This window comes from Amaranthus tricolor, chromosome 12 (genome assembly GCF_026212465.1).
Source record: "Amaranthus tricolor cultivar Red isolate AtriRed21 chromosome 12, ASM2621246v1, whole genome shotgun sequence".
Taxonomy (NCBI): Eukaryota; Viridiplantae; Streptophyta; class Magnoliopsida; order Caryophyllales; family Amaranthaceae; genus Amaranthus; species Amaranthus tricolor.
Genome location: NC_080058.1, coordinates 789,685 through 813,065, shown reverse-complemented (window position 1 = coordinate 813,065; position 23,381 = coordinate 789,685). Strand labels below are relative to the sequence as shown.

Genomic DNA, 23,381 nt, shown 5'->3' with positions numbered 1-23,381 from the left:
CGATTAGTAAAGAACAGGAACATGTTATGCATTAAAAACAAAGCACTTTAATTTGGAATTCTTGGAAAAGCCCTTTTGCGTATCATGTTACTCAAACTTGTCGTTTCCCAAATCTTCCCAAACATTATAAGTAGTGCTAGATTATAATGTTTAGAATATTTTGTAAATATTCATATCTTAAATATTATTGTGCAAATATTTAGTTTCCTAAAACTCTTGATTGTATTTTGTATATATTCTATTTTCATGAAATGAAATGGCAAGAAAATTATTTCTAATATGGTATCAGTTGCCTAGGTTATTTTTTTCCTCCTTCTTGGCCGGCAGCTTTGCGCCACCAACTGTGCTGCCCCTTCTTCTCTTCTTTGTCTTGTTCTTTTCATGGCTTTCTCTACAAAAATACGTCTCGCTACTTTGGTTACTAACATCAAAACGTGTGTCCCTATTCAACTTGATGAAGATGGTTCTCCATCACCTTCTCAATACACTTTTTTAGATGATTCTCCGCATTTTCCTTTACTACATTCCTCTGGGCCAGCACCAGAACAGCCCTAACCTACCAACCATCCTCCCGTATCCTCACCTACTGGGCCAGTTTCCAGCCCAGACGCCCCGCCTCTCTTCCCCCCATCATTATTTAGTTTCCGGGCCTCCACCAAACTCCAGCCCACCCACTTCCCCTACGCATCATACACCTGTTGGGCCTCTTTCTGCCGACCCAGCCACCTCTCCTTCCGGCCCAACATCCTCCCCGTCACCTCCCACTCCTCCTTCCCCTCCGGGCATGGTGACCCATAGTAAGCATGGTATTTTTAAGCCCAACCCCAAATATACCTCCCAAGCCCTATCTGTTTCTTTTCCTCCCATTCCTAAAAATTCCATCCATGCCCTTCGTGACCCAAACTAAAACAAGCCATGCAGGAAGAGTTTGATGCTTTACTTGAGAACCGTACTTGGGAACTTGTACCTCAAGGTCCTCAACCCCCTCATGCTACTACTATTCGGTCATTGTGAATATTCCGGGTGAAAACTAAGTCTGATGGTACTTTTGAGCGCTACAAAGCGTGACTTTTTGGTGATGGTAGGTCCCAGGAGGAGGGAATTGATTGTGCCGAGACTTTTAGCCCGGTTGTTAAACCCACATCTATTCGTATTGTTCTAAGCATTGCTTTTTCCAATTCTTGGCCTATTCATTAGCTGGATGTTAAAAATGCCTTTCTCTATGGTCACTTGAATGAAACTGTGTATATGCATCAACCTTTGGGTTTCGGGGATCACACTCGACCTGATCATGTGTGTCTTCTTCGTAAGTCTCTTTATGATCTAAAGCAGGCCCCTCGCGCGTGGTATCAACGGTTTGCTGATTTTGTGGCTACCATCGGTTTTCGTAATAGCATTTCTGATAACTCTTTGTTTGTTTATTGTCATGGCTCTGACATCACTTATATTCTCTTGTATGTGGATGATATTACAATTACTACCTCCTCTGATTCTCTTCGTCAGTCCCTTATGTCTAACTTGAGTTCAAAATTTGCTATGAAGGACTTGGGTCCTCTTTGCTATTTCTTGGGTATTGCCGTTTCTCGGAATTCTGCATGTCGTTTTCTCTCTCAACACAAATATGCTTCTGAGATCCTTGACAAAGCTGGCATGTCTCAATGCAAACCTGCTCCCACTCTTGTTGTTACTTCCGGAAAACTTTGTGCAAATGCTGGTTTTCCTTATGATAATCCCACCTTGTATCGAAGTTCGGCTGGAGCCCTGCAGTATCTCACTTTCACTCGTCCGGACATTTCTTATGCTGTTCAGCACGTTTGTCTGTTTATGCATGATCCTCGGGTTGAACATATGGCTGCTATTCATCGTATTCTTTTATATCTTCACGGCACTCTTGATTATGGTCTACAATTGTATAAGTCGCCCATCTCTTCTCTCTTGTCCTATACTGATGCTGATTGGGGTGGTTGTCCTGATACCCGCCGCTTGACTTCTGGCAACTGTGTTTTCTTGAATGATAGTCTGATATCTTGGTCTGCCAAGTGTCAACCTACCGTCTCTAAGTCCAATGCTGAAGCGAAATACCGGGGTGTTGCTAATGTTGTCTCTGAAACTTGTTGGGTTCACAACTTACTTCTTAAGCTCCATTGTCCTATTCGTACGGCTACTCTAGTTTACTGCGACAATGTTAGTGCTGTTTATTTGTCAAATAACCATGTTCACTATCAACACACTAAACACATTGAGATGGATATTCACTTTGTTCGTGAAAAAGTCAAGCGTGGTGATGTTTGCGTTCTTCATGTTCCCTCTCGATTTCAGATTGCTGACATTTTTACCAAGGCTCTTCCTCAAGTCTTCTTCGATGATTTTCATTCCAGTCTCAGCGTCCGCAAACCTTCCGATTCAACTGCGGGGGTGTGCTAGAATATAATCTTTAGAATATTTTGTAAATATTCATATCTTAGATATTATTGTGCAAATATTTAGTTTCCTAAAACTCTTGATTGTATTTTGTATATATTCTATTTCCATGAAATGAAATGACAAGGAAATTATTTCTAATAAGTAGTTCCTATATATATTCTTCATCACTCAAAAAGTAAGGTTATGTTATGTTAATAATTTCAAATTAAAGAATATTTTTTACATATAGATGAGTTTAGATAAGTTTGAATGTAGTTCGTAAAAACAATATCTTTGTGACTGTATGTTTAGTATCAAAAGTATTAATTTTATACATATTTTGATTAAATTATAATAAAATAGATTTTTTGTTGAGAATTATGAGTTGAAGTAGTTGAAGGTTTTTTTTCATCCTTGTAATAGGCTTTCAATTTAAAAATTAATTTTTTTATCAAAAAAATTATTTTAATTTAGGCAAAGAGTGTTTGGATTAGATAAATAAATTCAAGTAATTGTAAATTCACATAAAAATTACAAAAAAATAAAATTATATAAAAATCTTTTACAATTAATGATTTAACATTTATTGTATTTTAAAAAATAAAATTTATATTTTAATTAGGAGTAGAACAACTAATTTCATCATAATTATTAATGTCGGTGCTACTATCATTCTCTATGCCTACTAAATCTTGGACATTGTTGTACTTTGCCTTATAAAATTATCGTTTTATATGAACAAAAAATGGTGGTGGGGTTGTTCAATTTTATATAGAATTAAGTTGTAGTTGTTTGTTTCAAAGAAATAGTCCCAAACAAAATGAAATTATTGTATGAATAAAGTTAAAAAAATCAATATGTAAATGAGAATTAAATAAAAAAAATAGATCATAATCAAAGATAAAACTAAAAGCAAATTCAACAAAATACACTAAGCCCAAATAAAATCTAAACTTATACTTAAATTCAATCGATCTTAAATTAATAATCATTTCTTAGTTCAACGAACAAATATTGCCTACAATAAAAAAAAAAGCCAAAACAAAAGGATAACTTTTATTTATTATAAATATTCTCCTTTTCTAGAGATGGTTGATGTAGCACAAAACTTAGTACTCTCTTTGTTTTCATTTGTTCTTCCTATTAACTTTTTTACAGTTTTCAACGTAAATTTTAAGCCTTAATATCTCTAAATACGCATTATAAAAATTATAAAAAATATATAATAAAAAGGTATGCATTAAGACAAATCTAACGAGATTTCACATTGATATATTTTATCATTTATATATGTCTTAAAAATATTTATCAAATTTCTCTCTCTAAAATAGAATATTCTAAACAGAAAAAAAATTAGAAAATAGAGAAAGTATATAAAAGTATTCTTTTGATCAAAATAATATACATATATTTATAAATACCTTTTATTTGAGAATTTACTTTAAAACTCTTAAAATTAAGAACACGTACCAACTTACAAACTAAGCCCAAGGTAACGAGGGTAGGGTATTTATTTATTGGTTTTCCAAATACGTGTCCTTTGCCCTTTGACTCACTTCCATTTAACACGCTTACATTACAAGAGTCGATTCCTAGACATGCATGTTCTAATAATGTTTTCTCCCATATCTTTGTGGGCAGATATTCAACTTAATCATGTTCAATTAAGAATCTTTTTGCATGTTCTTCAAGACTTCAATCTTATGAGCTTATGAATCTGAGTTAAAATCCTCTTTATTACTTTAAATATAATAGATAAGTTATAATTATTATTTAATTTAAGATTAAAATTACTTGATGGAGAAAAATAAGAGAAATTTTAATATTTTTATATATCAAAATAAGTGTCAAAATCTTACTAAAAAGTAATGAAGATCTTGATTCTGTCAGATATCTGAAAACTCATCTATCTTTATATTGAAGTGTATGGCCAGCCTTGCATATCAATTTTGTTAACGAAAGCTAAAGTAAAGTTTAGGTAAAATTGTCAAACATCACTAATTAAAACACGAAAATAATTGTTCAAAACTAAATCTTATCTCTATATAGGCTAATGGTGTCCAATGCTTGGGATAAGAAATTCACTCAACCACAAGGATCTAAAAATTCCTGTCCCAAGAACCATTTTATTTATTAGTATTTACTCCCTCGGTCTCTCCTTATATTTGCGCTATCGCCTAAGCGAGAACCAAATTTCATAGAGAAAGTTGGAAACAAAGAATAATTGTTCCATAGCTACTCCAACACACTCATAGTAGTCCAAACAAAAACAATGTCGAAACTTTATAAACGTGCAGCACGATGGCTGAGTTTGAGTAGGTGAAATCAATTTCCTACTTTGTTTTCGAGTTAGCACAACATTGGCTGGTCATCTCCGTACTTCCTTTCTTCATTGGTGCGGATATTAAAAGAAGTCAGGAGAAAGACGATAAATTTGGGCTTGTATGAAAGACCCACACAAGAGGAGAGTTGACCGGATACAAATCCGATGAAGTTTCATCCTAAACCAATTGGTATTAAGAGAAGTAGTCCATCAAGTATATATGTTAGTCAGTCTTTCTCCAATTCTTTGATGTCTGATCACATATGGGTATAATTTTCCAACAGAAGCCCGTGCCCAAAAACATCATACTATTATGTTATTTCAAAATTCATATCAAACATGAGCAATATTGTATTTGTACAATACATACCAAATTACAATTGAACATAGTAATAGTTGTAACAAACCAATGATAAAATCCCAAAGATGACAAAACAAAACTTTGAATCATCCTCATCTGATGTCCTTTTAGGTGAGGGCAAACTATGATATACAAATTTTGTCCTTTTCTATCGTAGGATTTGATGTGTGGAATCTTATCTTTCAGCATAAATACTATACCTCAACAAATATTCTCAACTTATGCAGAGGACTCGCCAACAAATTCCCGTCTCAACTGCATTAATAACCTCCCTAAATAATTAAGGCCTTCCCCCTCACGTCCGCCACCCCAAAATAGATCATGTGGTGAACCTTCGACAAGAATAGACCCAACAGTGGATGCAAGCATGGAGTTTAGGTGTGGGTAAATTGAAAACTTACATTTTAAGGCTCTGTACATAACATCAATTTTTGCGGTCTCCCAATCAGGTCTCACCTGAACAACATAAAGAAATAAAGATGATTACACTAAATGAAGGAGATTAGAATGACAATATAACTCAACAAATCATTAAATTTACTACAATCTATGCCCAATAAAAAAAAGAAGCAAAGTTCGCGTGTTTTTTTCGTGAAGAATGTGATTCCCATTTCACAATCATGAATTTGCTTAACAATGTAATTATGTATGCCTCATTTGAATGAAGAACATAACCACAAATTTCTCTTTAAGAGAATGGGTATCTGTGGATTGTGACAATAACTCAGGATAGGGTCCTATAGAGAATCCCATTGCCATTGGTACAATTAAAACAATTTGGCGTATATCAGTCCAAGACATTATAACATGGACATGATGAGATTTGAGTAGTGCCTTGTGGGCATATCCCTCTACATTTTAAAAATGTGATTTATGAAAGGAGCTCAAGCATAGAATCAGTAATGCTTGCAATGAACTTAGCCTTACAATTTACATGGAAATGGATTATCTGGGCACAGGGGTATTAGATTTGAGAAATGAAAAAAATGCTGGGGGATTTTGGAATATTTCTTCTGAAATACACTTTGTGGAATCAAAATAATGACTGTTGCATTGAGCTTCAACTACAAGAAAACATACCAGATCAGGTCTTCGCCTCTGCATTTTCCTACCGATCCTGGCTGCTTCTTCAGGACTTTTTGCAGATTTAATGGCCTCAAAACATTCTCGTGCCACAGGATCTTGTACACCATAAAACTTGTGTGCCTGCAGAAGGAAAAACTTGGGTATTTAGCAACATTCAAAATAATGTATGTGCTAAGAAATAGAACGGCGATTTTAGCGGTAAACACACCAAAGCATTCTGATTCACTTATTCAACTTGTGATTGTCAAAATGGAGAGTCAGTCCCTTGCCTATGAATGAGTGCTAATGTAGCAGTATTGTAACTAATTAGTTTCAGCTCAGCTCAAAGTTCAGGTGATTAACTGGAAAAGAGTCGATGTTGTTGCTTGTAGAAAATAAGCCTTTTTCTTCATACTAATTTTCAATTGGAAAAGAAAATTATCCTCATTCAGATGTATCTACTATCTACTATTCAATTGACTACAAACAAGTTTTTACAGTCATAAATGGTTCTCTGTTATATCCTAGTCATCACCAATCCTACTCCTTACTTATAAGCCTTCACTTTAAGAAGCATAAGAAGTATTGTTTTTCTTGTTTGTTGAAGCGAAGACAAATTGGTTTGAAGCTGTACCGTTTCATTAATAACAAGAGCTCAAAGAGGGTTTCATTAAAAACACTATTATGCAATTTGCAAAGCTGATTACTGAATTCATTTAAAATGCTGAGTAGGCTAATATTAAAAGAAAAGGCATTAAAGCAACTGTTTTCAGAGACTGAGAGAGAGGGTGTGCGGAGACAAAAAGGTACTCACTTGGTAATAATGCTCAACACTAGACCAGGTAAAATAGTAGCCGTCCTCATCTGGCATCTGGATAGGATGGTGTGAAAAATTGGAAAAAGAACCATAAGGATCCCAAGTCTTGTAGAAGGATATGATGCTTGATTCATATGGATTAAGTGATGGATCAATTTTTGGTATCTCAGACAACGATGGAATTGTAGGCGTCAAATCAGGAATGGGCTGAAGAAATCCACTAACAAGCATGTCAGGTCCAACCTGCAGTGCAAATGCAAGAAACAAGTCAACTTCAGGGAACAGGCAAAAAGATCTTTCAGAAAGCACACATTCAAACTCAGCTTTACTGCCAATCCTACAGGCTACAAGTATAGCATAAGAAATTAGCGCATCAATGCTGCATGATGCTCATAACTACTGGAGTGTCCAATATTAGTGAGCACTTAATATGCTACCTCATCTTCACAAAAAGGTGGTATAAAAAATTTCATGATTTCCCCAGACAGCAAGGTAAAGAAAGCTAGTCTCATATCTCAGTTTTTTCTTTACAGCACAGGAAATATTGAATCAGGATATCAAGACTGTCCACTGACTACTTCAGTGGCTCTGAAAAGAAAACAGATATCAAGACAGATGAAAATATTTCTGTGTTATCACTCCGGAAAGATAACTGTCTTTCTCTTGGTTCTATTTAACCACAACACGGGCTTGGTTAGTATTCTGACCAGTGAGCACCATCGTCATCTACTCTTGCCACCATATGCAGTATTATGAGCACCTAAGTGAAACCACCTCAAAAAATTACAATAACATTCCATCACACTAACATCACATTCTAAACCTGCCACCCTAGTTCCGGACGAACCACAGCATCACCTACTTAAATAACTATTAAGGTAAAGAAAACAATTGCTATACTTTTAAAAGAGTTGGCATAAATCACCAGAAGACAAGCTGACTGCAACAAAGGATCAAATCACAACCAACCTGTTCATAACTGACATCATGCAAATTAAGAGCTTGAGTCATCTCAATCATGCCAAGTTCGCCAACTGGAGATGGCGCTCCCTTTCCACCAATAATTTTAGGAGCAATAAAAGCATACACCTATTATATTTACAGACATAAGAAAAACAAGATTACAAGTCAAAATATCTGCACAAAATTGCCAATTAAAAATTTCAAAAAAATATCTTTTGGGGGCATATAGGAAACAACAAAAGTAAAGATAGTCATGGTTGATGGAAAATAGGTTTTAAAGTAAGTTTTAAGTTAACAACTCTTGTAAATAATTTCAACCAAGCTGACATAGTTGACGACAACAAAGGTAGCAATAGCATTAAAATCTGCCAAATTTTCCATATTATAAGGTTAGAAAGATCTAATTCCATGATTTATCTAACATTTCAAAATCATGAGACGCGCTCTCAATAAGATCTACTTCTTAATCAAGTCTGTTGTAGATAATCTTCACATAGCTTCCCTTCTGAGTTCACACAGTGTCAATACCTGAACGTCTTAACTCTCCTATCAACCTCTGGATGGGAAAATGTATCGAGTTGAAAATATGGCATCTATTACAGAAAAGAAGAAAATACTATTTTCTTCCCCAAATAGAGTTGCTCAGAAAAAGCTATTATCTTCTTATAACAATACTTCCTCTGACATCTTCTATCCTCTCACCCATACACCTAATTACCAACATCAAATACACCCAAGATGAGAGGGATAATGCACACATGTACTCAAACACACATACATACACAGGTGCAAAATTACAGCTATTTTAATTTTTTTTTTTTTTGGGGGGGGGGGGGGGGGGGGGGGAGGGGGGGGGGGGGAATCTTTTACCAGATATGAGGAAAAATGGGAAGAAGGGGGATCAATAGAGAGGACAGATTCAGGACTACACTCTTCTCAGCCCAAGGTTTTGCTCATCTTCATTGCAGCTAGCATCTCTGCTGAATCCTTATCTGCTTGTATTTCAATGGGCATCAAGTTTAAGGTGGGATTCGTGCAAGCAGCAGGGGTGATGGGATGAGGGGTGATGATGAGCGTATGACGTCCCCCCACTATAACGTGCTCGAAACAAACCAGAAAAGATGCAAGACATTAAGTTAAATAAGAAAGTGACGATAAATTAAGAAAAGATAGAACTAGGTAACAGAAAGCACCCATCAGCATGACCTCCTGCAAGGCCACGGACTGCCGAGCATTCAAAAGTGAGATGATCTACATTAACCATAATAAAGTTGGGGACAGTATAAACATTAATCAGGAAGGAGCGAGGAAGGGAGGCACACATACAAATTCCTGCAGACGCAACTTTATCACAAATTCACAACTCACAAGGCCTATCATATCTTTTGATGGAGTAGAGGGTTGACATTATGAGCATAGTATCAAAACCACATTTTCTACAAGCAGGAATTTTTACTAAACAGTATACAAAGAGAAGAACATATACATACTTTATGAATAACACGAGATGAAATAGCTGATGCAGCCAATGTTCCACCACACTCCCATAGAATCGAAAGATAACCACATTCATAAAAGTATTCCATTATGTCTCTAGGGTTAAGAATCTCAAATTCAACTACTTCAACACCTTTGGAAGCAAGATACTTTTGAAAGCTTCTTCTAGCACCCTTTTGTGTTACTACAATGGTGTGAACTTCCGAAGTATCCCAAAGGTCGGCAATCTCAGGAAGATTTAGAGTCTGTGACACAACAATCCGGACTGGTGAGTGCCCACCTTGTTGCCTTGCAGTTAACCTAGGATCTAGATCCCAAAATTTTAAAACACAAAAAAAGAAGTTAATTAGAAAAAACATACAACAAAATCTTGAATAGTTCAATGCAACTAGCAGATTAGATCCATACTATCGTTCCGTACGGTATTTCCTCCTACGATAATAGCATCACTTCGACCCCTTAGTTCAAGAACCCGACATCTTGACAGATTGCTACTTATCCATACTGAATGCCCCCTGTTAGTAGCTATCTTCCCTGATAAGTGAAAAAATATGATTGTAAATTATTGTAAACAGGTATATTACCAAGCAGCTGCACAACTCAAAGTTTCTACAAATATCAAAGCTTTAACAGCGGAGGATATGTTGAAAGCACTCTATAATAAACCTGTGATGTATACCATCAAGGGTCATAGCATATTTGAAAACTGAGTATGGAACTTTAGAAGCAGCCCTGACAACCAAAGGAGCATTCACGAGAAGGCAAGATTTTATAGCTTCCTGCAGGAGCCAGGAAGTCGTTAGATCTTTCATTGGAGGAGAGTGTAGCAGAAATATGAGAAATTAAAAAAAAAAAAAATCTTTTGCAGACAGTATAAAATTCCAATTACATATATACTGCTCACTGAAACTTCACCAATAAAAGTAAAAATTTAATTAGGCTAATCAGTATTAACAACATGGGTTGCTTACAATAAAGTCTACTATCCTATAATTATAGCTACAATATCTCATCTTTCTCAACAATGAAAGTAATTAATAAAACAAGCTCAAGAAAAGGATATTCAAGGATCTCAGCCAATTGTTTTTCACTCAAACAGATGGAAGACAGTAATTAGCATGTAGTTCAGAATCAAGCAAAATGAGTATTCTCTCAGCCCCACTCCCTCATCCTGCCTCTCCACCATGTGAAAACCCATATTACTTTCCTGGTTAATAATGTCCACGTCTACCAATTGGTTATGGGCTAGATATACTATGATACTTTAATGTATTGAAAAAACACTACCCAGTGTTCAGCATCCCAATTCGATATAATAATTGTATTTGGTCTTATAGTGAGTAATCAATGTCTTATGATAAATTTGTTATTGGGCTTGCACACAACAAAACCCACATAAGAGGAGATTTAGCTACACACAAACCCAATGAGAGGTTCCATTCTAAATCCAATTAGTATTGGAAGGAGTAGCCCACTAAGTATATATGTTAGTCAACCTCTCTCTAATTCTTCGATATGAGATCACATGTGGGTTATTTTCTAACATTTTACATCAAAAATTTGCAAAGTTATAGCAATAAAAAATAATGTAGTTTAGCAAAGTTGAATCAAAACATTTGAAGGAAAAAATTCTTGTTTTTCAAGTTCCAGCCCACATGAATTAATCTCTTTTGATCAATATTTTAAGCTAGATAACAGACACAATGGCAAACGAGAAGCAAGAATGCTTATGCATATATGAGTATCGTCCAAACAAAAAGGTAAAGGTTTGATTCTTATCGAACATTACACTACTATCATATTAACTGCATAAACGAAAATTATAACAAATTTCAAAAAGTAAATCAAACAAGAAGAAGACCTCAACAACATCGCTTTGCAAATCCTCACCAAGCACATCTACTTGAACACCTTCACTTCGAAGCGCTTGAATTGCACATCCTCTCAAATGCTTCGACGGATGTCGAATTCCAATCACCACTCTTTTTATCCCTGCCTACTCATCACAGACAAAAGTTCAACAAATCAATCAAATCAAACCCTAAAAATCACCAAAAAAATTCAACAAAATGAAACACATAAAAAAAACCTGAATAAGAGCAGAGACAGCAGTATGTTCTCCATGACAATCACCAGGCTCCATATTAAGATACGCAGTAGCACCACGACACAAACCGGCAGCAGCTTCAACGGCTTGAACTTCAGCCGACTTAGTACCTTGAGCGTAAAGATAACCTTCGCCGACAACTCTTCCGGCTTCGACAACACAGCCGAAATTAGGATGAGGAGATGAGAATCCAGCAGATTTATCAGCTAATTCGACAGCGCGTTTAATGTAGTAAGAATCGACTGCATGTGAACGAGGGTTGTTTAAATTTAGGTTTAAATGAAGATTAGGGTTAGTGATTGACATTGTTGAGAAGAAGCAGGCTTTTGCTATGAATGCCGCCATTGTTGAGGAGTAAAATTTCAGTTGAATAGGAATGGTGTGGAAATGTCCGGGTTTATGAAGAATTCAACGGTGTTTCCCACGCTTTTATTTTGCGGCAATGACAATTTGGTCGTTGGATGTAATGGGGAGTATTAAATTATCTAAGTTTGAGAGACCGTTTCTTTGACAAATAATTATTACTCTTCTCGTTTAAAAGTTATACCGTCTCTATTTTATAATACTTGCATTATTTTGATTTGATAAATAATTTCAAATGGTCGAATAAGTCAACTAAACATTCAATAGCGTTTTACTGAACCCCCATTTACCTTACATGTCAAAATGTTATTTTAAGTGACAATAATTAATTATTATTTTATTTTTATTAAATAAAGTACTGATTTGTTCAAATAATTTAATTAAAGAAGAAAAACAACAAAATAATGGTATCACAACTTTTTTTATAGGAATAATATCATTACTTAGTTATCAATCAAATAGTTACTACTTGACAGGAATCCAAAATCAATAATTATCAAACAAGTCATTACCTTACTAATGAATCGTTATTAATTGTAAAAAAATATTAACTTTGATTATATGAAGATTTGCAGTCTTACTAAAATATTATATTTTTTTTATATTTAATTTAAAAATCAAATATATTAATTTTTTAAACCCTTAAAATAACAAAATCATAAGCCGTCGCTCAAACGATTGAAATGACTCCACAAATACGCTGAAGTCAATAAAAACAGTTAATAATTTCCTCTTATCAAACAACCCTAACAAAAAAAAACTCATAGCTATGTGCCATATACGTAGTCTTCTTATTCACAATTCACAAATCACAAATCACAAATCACAAATCACAATTCACAAATCCAACCATTAACGACCAACGATCCTTTGTCAAAAACACATAGTCGAGTTCTAGTCACAACTACGCCTTTCTAGTTTCCCGTTCCAACTTCCAACGCACATCATTCCACAACTTTTGTGTGATGTTCTCCCCAAAATGATGTTTTGCCCAATAGGATTATCTCGTAGACTATTACTCCTATTAAGCAAATTCTACTGCTCTTTTGTGAGATGATTATTACTAGTAATAGTACTAGCAATTATTACACTTCTCCTTGTTGTCTGTTGATGCTGTTCACATTGACATTGCAGTATAATTCCTGCATTTGGGTACTTACAATTTTCATCATTCATCGCATTTCGCTGAATTTGGAGATTTCTTAACCCGTTAGGTCAGTTTCTTCATTCCATCTGCATGATTCTATAATTTTACTCCAAAATTCCGATTAATTTGTTGCTTTCGTCCACATAAGGATGAGGAACAAGCAATACCTCTATAATTTGTGAGTAGTTGAGCAATGACCTAAAAGCATGAAAATGTTCTAGGTCATACGTGATTTTCACTGATTTCTTCTTTGTTTTGTAAGTAGTTGCTGAAAATTAGTGAGAATTTGTTTTAGTAATCACCTAGAAGTTCAATTTTTCTAGGTTATGTAGGACTCTTACTGATTTACATAATTTTTTCTTGATGTTGTTAAGTTTTTGCAAAAAAGTATCTATCTTAGTTGATACTCCTCTGTCCCAAAGAATCAAGTACATTTTTGCTACAATTCTATTTTTGTTCATGATCGATACTCTTTCTTCCACTTTCTCATAAAATATGGAGTATTATATTATCACTTGGAGTATTGGTTGAATAATGAAAATTTGTCATTCTGGTAATGTGTAACTTGCAGAAAATGAGTTGGGGTTCCTTCAAGCCATCAACCAAAAGCAGTGGTGGTTCTGGGGTTTCACAAAACCGGTCAATTTCAGACATAATTGAGTCACTGCAAAGCTCGTTTCTCAAGGATGATTATAGGGCAGCGGTGAAAGAATTAACAGATAGGGAAAATAGATTGAAGGGAGAGAAAAAGGAAGTAGTGGATAGATTGAGGGAGAGGAATGATATTTTGGAGGGGGAGCTTAGAGAATTGAAGAAGCTCAAGTATGAGTGTGTGGAAGAGCGGGGAAGATTGAAGCGGGCTTTTGATGTAAATGAAGATAAATTGAGAGATTTGACGAGGGATTTGAGTGTAGCTAAGGACAAGGAAAAGATGGCGATGAAGAGGTATGATCGTTTGCACGATAGTGTTAGAGAGATGGAGGAGGAGAAGACGAAGTTAATTTCAGATTTGTCTTGTGTATATGAAACAGTCGAGGAATTGAAAAAGAGTTTGAGTGAGAAGGAGGGAAAAATTGAAGAGCTAGTGATTAAGAATGATAAGCTAATTAATGGTGAATTGGAGGAATTGGAAGGTCTTCGGAAGAAGAATGCTTGTTTGGAGAAGGAAGTGTTGAAATTTACTGCAAGTTTGGAAGAACTTAATAGAAAAGTAGATGAGAGGATGGAGGATTTGGTGAAGAAGAATGAGATGGAAAGGAGACAACTTGAAGCTAAATTTAGGGCTCAACTAGAGGAATTAGAAGAAACTAAAAGGAAAAATGCTATTCTAGAGGAGCAGAAGACGAAATACGATGCCAATATTATAGAATTAAAGAGAGAAGATGTAGAGAAGGACAAAAGGATTGAGAAGCTTTCAGAGGACATTGCACTTATGAAGAGGGATATTATAGAATCTATGGAAGTGCAAGATAAGAAAATCGAAGATTTTGAAAAGATGAACGAGGCTTTAGAGTCGGAGAAAAGGGAATTGATGACAAAGTTGGGGTTGGTTGAAGAGAAGTTCACGAAACTTGGAGATGTGATCAGTTGCTTGTGCTTGGAAGTGGGAAGAAATGAAAATTTTTCTAGTAGCCAAATTGGGAAAATTATATCCCAAGTCATTAAGGTCCTTGATTCAGAAGAGATTGGTCCAACTTGCAAAGGGGAAGTGGAGAAAGATGGAAATACTCAAGAAGCAGGTACGTTCTCTATTTGGTAACAAAAATTGGTTTGATCAATATATTACATGATTATATCTTTGTTACCTTTTATTATATTGTTTCACATTTTGTTGTGGAAGCTAATCTTGATTCTTGTGTGAGGTTGAGTAGAAACTCAACATTTTTTAGGGGTTTTGAGACAAATAGAATTACGTACGCTGATCTTTAAGCTAGACCTTCTAGTGGCACTAAGAAATGTGTTCTATAAAAGGGGGACGACACAATTGTGGACTTGTTACACAAAAATGACCTTGATGCATTTGTACCTTTCTATCTTTCACACCATTTTACCACGATGTTGCTTACAATATGGAGTATCAAAGAGGAATTCTACTATAGGCATGATTAGTGTTGCACAAGCTAATTCACCTTTTGAATTTGCCATTCGCTCGAAATGACCAAAATAGCCCGAAACCGACCATAATTTGTTTGTTTTGATTTGCGAATCATTTGACATTGGACATGAAGTAAGCATCTATGGTTGCGATGACATGGAGTTCTCTATTGTGGGTCTTAGTTTTGGTTCATAGTTAGGTAAATAAGCGAGTATCCTTGACTATTGACTTGGTTAAGCTGTTAAATATGCTTGATGATACGTTTTTTAAGAACACTTCCATTGTGATGAACATATATTATTAGCTTTCACTTTGTTTTGTAACATGACCATCATACAATCTGTGTATATGTTGACCTCTTTATTGTCTAACAATCTTTTAGGACCTTTTTGATAGTTTTTCTTTGTATTCCAGAATTGGGTTTTGTTTCTCATGTCAATGAAACGAACAGCAGTCTGAAGTCGAACAAGCAATTTTTGGAAGATGTCAAGAAGAAATTGGTTTTTGACAGTAATGATGTTACTGGTACTGGCAACAAGAGGACTACATCTGCTGAACCTATCATCATCGACAGTGATGATGATTATGAGAATCCTAATCATGTCCATGACGTCAAAAATAAAAGGCGCTGCCTTAGGGGTTCAAACAATTGTTACAATCTCGATAGTTCTAGTGATGATAGCCTGAAGCAAACACTTGAAACCAAGAAACTCAAACCTGCACTTTGTGAAGAAGTCAAGCCAGAACCGTCAGTTACTGCTTTGTTAGCTTCTAGAAGTGACCATAAATTTAACAATCTTTCAAGGCAAACACTTTCAACTATGAAGAAACGTGAGGAAATAGAAGTTACTGGGCCAAGACGATGTAGTTCTTCAAAATATGAGATGAAAAGCAACGATTGTAAATCAAAATATGGAACCCCGGAAGCTGCTAAAAGTTTGAGCCCGCAACTGGAAGAGTTAATGAGCACTCTACGACGTAGGAAACAAAACAAAATTATCGAATGTTATGCAGACATGGTCTGCGCCTTTGATAACGATGATGACTTATGTGCCAAGGCAGTATGTGCGCTGTATCGGCTGCATAATCCTTTGTTTCCTAGTACAGCTGCTTCAGTTTTCCTGGGAAACAACACATTTCAAAAGTGTGATTCCAAAAGGTAACCAATTTACTATTAATGTTCTTTTATAATTGTGATTAAGATGAACATCAGTCAAAGCATGAAATTTTCCTTGTTTCTGCTAGCCACAATATCGCTTGATTCTTTTGATTTGGTGGCCTAATGAACTGAGATACTTGACACAAATTATTGATGAGCTGATACTGGATATCTATGTTCATTTCTTTTCCTTAATACTTACCTTTGCTAAGCTATGTTCATATGTGAAAGTCCTCGACTCTGATGGCGTTTTCCTTAAACTAGCTAAATTATCCCAATGGTCTGTTTGAATCACACCCTGAGATATGGATACTAGCTAAAAGTAGTTTTATTGCAATTCATGCATGATTGTCTTTATGAATACTTTTGAAACATTCTATCTTCAAATGTTGATCTTTGTCTTCTCACAACTTGGTTTGCACCGTAGAAGTTGAACTCGATTGTGGAAATTTATTATAATTTTGGTAGGGAAATCCTTTTACCAGTTTAATGGTCATACTTATTCAACTTCATTCATACGATTTACTTCTTAAAATTCATTCCAATGTACTATTTTGTAAAGTAATATTAAGTGGTAATAGAAATTTCTGAACATGAAAAGTTTTTTATGGTTTCGTCACTATGGGAGTGACTTAGCACATTTGATGAAGATTGGCACCACGATTCGTGCCTATTACCACCGTATAGTATCAACAACAAAATGGACTCCACATGTCTATAAACTTGCCCTAGTGGTGATGATTAAACTCAGCTACTAAGTATTTGTCATATGATCATATTTTCTTATGCAGTCTGAGGAGATGTTTAGGGTTTAGGGTTTCAACTCAATCACTGTGAATTGTAGTGTCACTAACAATCTTGCTCCGTCCTTCCAGGGTCACTACCATTGCCAAATTTCTAATAGACGGGGAACCAAACGGTAAAATGAAAAGGTTGGTGGCTGATCTGCAGAAGCATGATCGCGAAGAGTGCAAACGGCTTGCTGCTAAGTACTCCAAACAGTTGTTTGACATCTATAAAAAGAGACATGATCCTCTTTTTTCTCCCTCGTCAACTGATCTACTATACAAGTCTACATCTGCAACAGGCCAAGAGTATGTTGAACACCCTGATCCGATCAAGAGGGTTCGTTGGATCTAACCCGTTAGACTATTTTCATTTTCACAAAGCTCAACGTAACCTGACCTAGTTTGTTTGCACCCTTGCGCACGAAAGTATCATAGTAAAGTCAACCAAGCCCTTTTGACGTGTATGAAAACATATTTTATCATAGGAGGATACTGTTAATGGTGATTTTTGCTCACTGAATTTCTCGAAAAATTTCACATTTTGGAGGGTTTCGTCGGATGTAATTAGGTAATCATTGTAAATAGAATGGATTAAGGAGTACAGCAATTAACAAGCAACTTAGTAAATTGCCAATGTAGTGCATCGTTTGGTAAAGATGAATTAATGTTTCATACAAGGATATTTGGCAAAATAATTGATTAATTTAATCATTTAATATTTATTTGATAAATTAACTAGTTAAAACAACTTATTACAAAAAAATAAGTTATTTTTGAACACGTTATTTTTAGCGTGTTTAAAATCAATCGGTCAAACCAATTGATAAAAAATTAACTAACCAAATACCAACTAATGCATGAAGAATGATACCAATTACGTGAGTACCAACCAAAAAGAAAATTTGTAAAAACAAACGAAGTAAAAAGAACCTGCAACATCAAAAGATCCAAGTACAAAATTACAAAGCTTTAGATTCGAATCAATAATTTGAAACCCATGTCACCATAAAAAAAAAACCTACCAGGAAAGAAACAACACAACATATATTATCGAGTTTTTTCACAAGCTCTCAAATTTAAAGACAGGGGATAACTTGTAAGTAGACATCAAATTTTGACCCGACTCGAAAACCCGAATCGACCAACCGATTTGACAGGTCTACTTGAAAGGCATAATGAAGAACCCCCTGCAGTAACAACGACCAAGTTCAATCTTCTTCCTCCGCCTCTTCCAACCATTTCACAAAGGGCTCAAGCGACTTCACAAAAGTTTGCCTAAGAACACAAATACAGAAGAATGTCGGTCATCACAATTAGTGATTCAGCAATTAGAGCGCCAAATATTAAAGCATCAAGACATCTCAAAAGAATGAGGTGGTTAAGATGCGGGATTGGTTTACAATGGAAATATCCTAGTATTGGGAAAAACTAGAGGTTGTTGATACGGTTTCGAAACAATACCTGCCCTTGGGATTTGTTCCCTTGCGGAACCAATGGAGGATTGTGTCTTCAGCAAGCACATCTAGGTCATAAAGGGACCTTACTATTTCTGGGAACAATTTCATCAATTTGGCATCCTCATAGCATTGGATCTGGACTTTGTAAATGAGTTCCAGTTCAAGTTTTCCACTAGTACAGTAGGTATTTAAAAGCTTTGCCCAGGTTTTTACCTAAGAGGAAACAGAAGGACTTGCCTCAGATAAATTACCACAACAGAATTGACTACAAGATTCAAGGAAACAAAATCAAAAAAGCAGTTAAGGGATTAGTTCAACAAACATTATCGGCATTTGTCATTCACACACGGTCATGACAAAGCATATGGTTAAGCATTGTTTTCCACTGACTAAACTCTAAACCATACCTGACGCAATGCTGAATTAGCATTCTGCTGCTGGTTTTTCCCGGACCACTGAACAGCATCCATGATAACATCCCATAGAAGACGCACAACCTCAATGTCAGGGAGCTTAGCTTCTTTCACATGATGCTTCACAGTTTCAATCACTTCCTCGACATCAGCTTCTTCAGCTATCTGAGTCGTTAACGCAGACTTCATTTCTGCCAATTTAACCTCAAATATCTTTTTCTCGTTGAACTGGACCAATTGTACAAGACCTTCCTTGCTGAAGAAGAGAGAAGCAACAATCAGAAAGCCAGCAAGCAAAAGCAGGAAAAAAAAATGAAATGAAAAGCAGCACATCGTTAATCCATTACTTAGGAAGGAGACTCCTGAAGGCCAAAAAACCAATACACTAGTGGAAATATACATCTATTTCTTAAAATAGATGTGATGACCGATTGTAGGAAGTTAATCCATTATTAAAACGAAACAGATTCTAGATAACACAATCCAGTGGTGGAAAGTGGAAAAATAAATCAATTTCTAAAGGAGACGCAATTTCAATATTCGTAGGAATAATAATGGACTACAATCATAGCAGCAAAAGACATACATCATTAATAAAGCTTGAAATGACATGAGAAAGGTGATATGTCTACATGGAATTTTAAGGACTGCCTAATGAGAAAACATGATGTAGACAGGCAAGCATACTCACGTAAAATGTTCAGCAAATGCTTCAGCAGATCTTTTAGAAGATGGGAAAAAGTCAAGAAGTTTTTCCTCAACTTTAGCGCGTTTCAGGAGTGAAATCAAATCATCCAGGCTGTTCTCGACTAGATACTCCTTAAAGAAATCTGTTATGAATGTAAGAACTAGCCCTTTGGCCACAAGATTGTCCTTGAGCAGAGGCTGGAACACTGTCTCTGGTGGAAGACCTGACAGCTTCTGGGAGAAGGCAAGAGCTGTGAAAATTGCCAACTTTTTCCTTTCATTGTCTTCAAATAGCTCCAAAGACTGTAAGAATCTTCGCATAACATTTTCAAGATATTTTATAAGAAAAGGCCTCCGGCGTAGAATTTTCTGTATATAAACTACAGATACCAAAATTTCTTCACGTTTAGGTTCACAATCTATTACAGAGTAAGTGTGGCGCTCCCCCTCATCAGGTTTAGTTGTTCCAGGTTGGGTACGGCCCCCAGTGAAGACGACCTGCGTGTAAAATGACCAGTCATCTTCCACATAATTTTGCTTAATGATATAATGTCCAAAGCTAGAGACCTAGTTAAAAGCTACAACTAAATCATTGAACAATTGCCCACAAATGACAATGTGTGGAAAATACTCAAAAAGCAATAGTCTAATCCTTAACTCCTAATTCTTCATTCTCAATCAATAAAAGCACTAAGCTTTCCCACAAGGACCAGCAAAACAATTTCTTATTGTGCATCAATCAAAACTTGAAAAAATATTCCTCATGTAGCGTTGTATCCGACTATTATTGCTCCAATTTTTTTTGGAAATTACATGTAGCATAAATACCAAAAATTACTTGGAACCTATCAGAATCAATGTTCCTAGCAATTCATCTAAATACATCCAGCCTTACAAACCAAAAAAAAAAAAAAAAAAGAGCAACAAATAAACCAACCACCAAAAACAAAGACTTCCAAACCAGCACCAAAGACTGCTCCAGATTTAAATTGTTAAAATATATTTGCATGCTATCTATGTTCCCTATATTCTAGAACCATCAGAACTGTAAACCTAGTCTGCTTCCATGTATAGTATTATAAACGTTGCAAAAATATTAAAAAAGGAGGGGCACCAGAAGAAATTTAAAATGCCAAAAGGGAACTCAAACAAGCTTCCAAGTATTGAAGGTCATATTACTCATATTGCAATCACTAGCCTAGATTAATCTCAAATGTCTACAGTTCTGCTGGCCCAATATGGATATAATTATATGAATTCCAGTCTCCAGAGGAAAAAAAAAAACATGTTCTTATTACAAAGTTCAGTGGCTAATAGACTAATAAGCCTCAGATATCAACAAAAGTGCTATTTCCAGATACAAATCACACAAGATCATGCTACAAAATCCACTGAACCGAACACAACATAAAGCAAATAACAAGATATACAGCAGAAAAATACTTCCATAACATTAGGACTTTACCTCAAAGAAAGTTTCACCGTATCTTGAAAAGTCGAGTTCTGAAGATTCAATGCTCTTTGCGATAAGTTCCTGCAAATAGAAAACAGATTATCAGATCACTACATGATCCAGCATTAAATATATGATGAGAAGCGTCAAAACAGCAGATGTGCAAATGCAAAGATCAAATTACCAAATCACCAGCATTATCCAAATAAATCTGGACCACTGCATCTGCAAATGCTGCAGGGTCCAGAGGAGCTGCGATATTCCGTTTGCGGGTCTTGATCCGCGTACCACTGTTCAAATAATCCAAATCAACATTCAAGTCAACACAAAGGACAACTAACAGGAACTCTAAACACCATCTTAATCATATCTAACATAACAAACACAGCATAATATTCAAAATTACAGCAGTAGCTAAGGCATAAAGTGAATGAACCACGATACAATTAACAATTCATAAACTGTTAACAACCTAATTTTATAAAAAAAATCCAACCAGAATCCAGTTTCTATACATTTAACCTAATCAGTCAAAAGAACTAGTTTTGTTCTTTTTACAAAATCAGTCACATCATGAAACCCACAAAGCCCATCTTTAAATCAATTGACTCTTATGAACATATAATAAAATAACCAAGTTTTTTATCAAATCAAAAATTATATTACATAACAAGATCAATTGAAGAATTGACAGTGACTCATCATATCTCATATCAGTTGCATATCACACATAATGACATAACACAATTAATTATAATCGAAATCAAAGAAAGCAAATTTAATACTCACCCAAGAGTGGGTCTCTCCTTCGAGCTGCAAAACAACAGAACAATGAAAACAAAATGAGTCCAAAATAAACATGATCAAAGAAAACCTAAATTAACTCAAATCTTCAAATATAATCAATCAAATAGATATTTTTCACGAAGATATTTATTCTCTTTAACAAAAAAAAAAGGACAGATTAGGTTAAACATGCAAAGTGAAGAAAAAAAAACCCAAATGCCCAGTCCAATACCCTGAATTCTCAATCCAAAACGAAACCCTAGCTCAGAGATATCAATTCGATTTAAAATCCAAACTCGGAAAAACGAATTGCAACACAAGTAAACAATTAAATAAAAACAAACGAAACATCAAATCGAATAAAAGATATCATTAGTTATACCAGACCATATTCGATCACAAACTTGACCAAAAAGAATTAACTTTTATGCGTAAACTTTTCAGGCGATTAAAGTTTAAAAAACAGATCTATAGATCAATAACAATGAAATCAAGATGTGAAAAACGAGATTCGAGAAAGAAAATAAAAGGAAAACAAAAGGAGAAAGAATTATGGTAACCTCATAAACAAGGCGGATACGGATCGAGAGAGGTGAACGTTGCTGTGAGTTTGGCGGAGATGTGAAGAGAGAGAAAGAAGATATGAAATCAAACACAAAAAAGAGAAAGAGTAACTTTAAAGATATTTAGGCGTTAGGACAACACCTCACTGTCACCGGTAAGGATTAATTTTCTCGTTATAAATTATTAATTCCTATTAATTATTTTTAAATAATTTAAATTTTTATTTGAAAATAATTAAAAATTAAAATTATTTTCGGAAGATAGACAAAAATTTAGATTATTAATATTAATTTTTCTAAGCAATGGCGGAAAGGTGTCATAAAAATCTCATTGGTTTTTCTTTCTTTGTACTTCCTCTTATTCTTCTTACTTGTCTCATATATTTTTTGATTATTAATCACTAATCATTTTTAGTTTGTATTTTATTCTTAATTTATAAGTTAAAGTATCATCAAGTGCAATCTTATTTTATTCGTCTCAATGCTTATTAATATCAATTTTTCATAATTTTAAGTTATTCACAGTTAAAAATATTAAAGCTTAAATATTGTCTTAGTAAGTATGAAAAAATAAATGGAACAATTAGCCTGAATAAGAGGAAATATTATTACAATTCGTAGTTGCCCCAAAGATATGAGACGTACGGAGTATATTAGAGTATCGGTTAATGTTTTAATTAATTGAATTATACGGATTTTTTAAGAGTTTATAATGACTAGAATTTTCTTTTATTTTATTCTAAAATTTCATTCTATATTATTCAATATTATTAATTGACTTTATTAGAAAGTTTCTACCTAGAATGACTTTTAGAAGGATTAGTTGTATGCAAACCTATGATTAAACTAATAAATATATTATTTTTAATTTACTCTTATTAGCAAATATTATTGCAATGTCACGTAAATAAGAAGTCTACATAATGTTGTGATA

The 23,381-nt window shown here is 34.8% G+C and overlaps 4 protein-coding genes across 4 annotated transcripts; 2 read left to right on the top strand and 2 right to left on the bottom strand.

The window, feature by feature from the left end:
- Positions 1-1,248: 1,248 nt before the first annotated feature.
- On the top strand, positions 1,249-2,424 carry LOC130797124 (uncharacterized mitochondrial protein AtMg00810-like). The gene has a single exon (XM_057659608.1). The coding sequence runs from the start codon at positions 1,249-1,251 to the stop codon at positions 2,422-2,424; it is 1,176 nt and encodes a 391-aa protein (XP_057515591.1).
- Positions 2,425-5,017: 2,593 nt separating this feature from the next.
- On the bottom strand, positions 5,018-12,006 carry LOC130797008 (riboflavin biosynthesis protein PYRR, chloroplastic). The gene is made up of 9 exons (XM_057659475.1): positions 11,519-12,006; positions 11,291-11,425; positions 10,109-10,208; positions 9,838-9,963; positions 9,423-9,736; positions 7,939-8,058; positions 6,967-7,212; positions 6,168-6,293; positions 5,018-5,543 (listed from the first exon to the last, which is right to left on the bottom strand). Exons 1-9 carry the CDS (start codon positions 11,879-11,881, stop codon positions 5,307-5,309), a joined length of 1,767 nt encoding a protein of 588 aa, XP_057515458.1. The 5' UTR covers positions 11,882-12,006; the 3' UTR covers positions 5,018-5,306.
- Positions 12,007-12,652: 646 nt separating this feature from the next.
- Positions 12,653-17,933, top strand: LOC130797006 (intracellular protein transport protein USO1-like). The gene is made up of 4 exons (XM_057659473.1): positions 12,653-13,113; positions 13,618-14,785; positions 15,556-16,300; positions 17,176-17,933. Exons 2-4 carry the CDS (start codon positions 13,621-13,623, stop codon positions 17,438-17,440), a joined length of 2,175 nt encoding a protein of 724 aa, XP_057515456.1. The 5' UTR covers positions 12,653-13,113; positions 13,618-13,620; the 3' UTR covers positions 17,441-17,933.
- A 38-nt stretch (positions 17,934-17,971) lies between these two features.
- LOC130797007 (uncharacterized) lies at positions 17,972-22,592 on the bottom strand. Its single transcript, XM_057659474.1, has 8 exons — positions 22,445-22,592; positions 21,888-21,911; positions 21,283-21,388; positions 21,111-21,179; positions 19,650-20,143; positions 18,953-19,214; positions 18,550-18,758; positions 17,972-18,363 (listed from the first exon to the last, which is right to left on the bottom strand). Exons 1-8 carry the CDS (start codon positions 22,447-22,449, stop codon positions 18,297-18,299), a joined length of 1,236 nt encoding a protein of 411 aa, XP_057515457.1. The 5' UTR covers positions 22,450-22,592; the 3' UTR covers positions 17,972-18,296.
- Between the last annotated feature and the right edge of the window lie 789 nt (positions 22,593-23,381).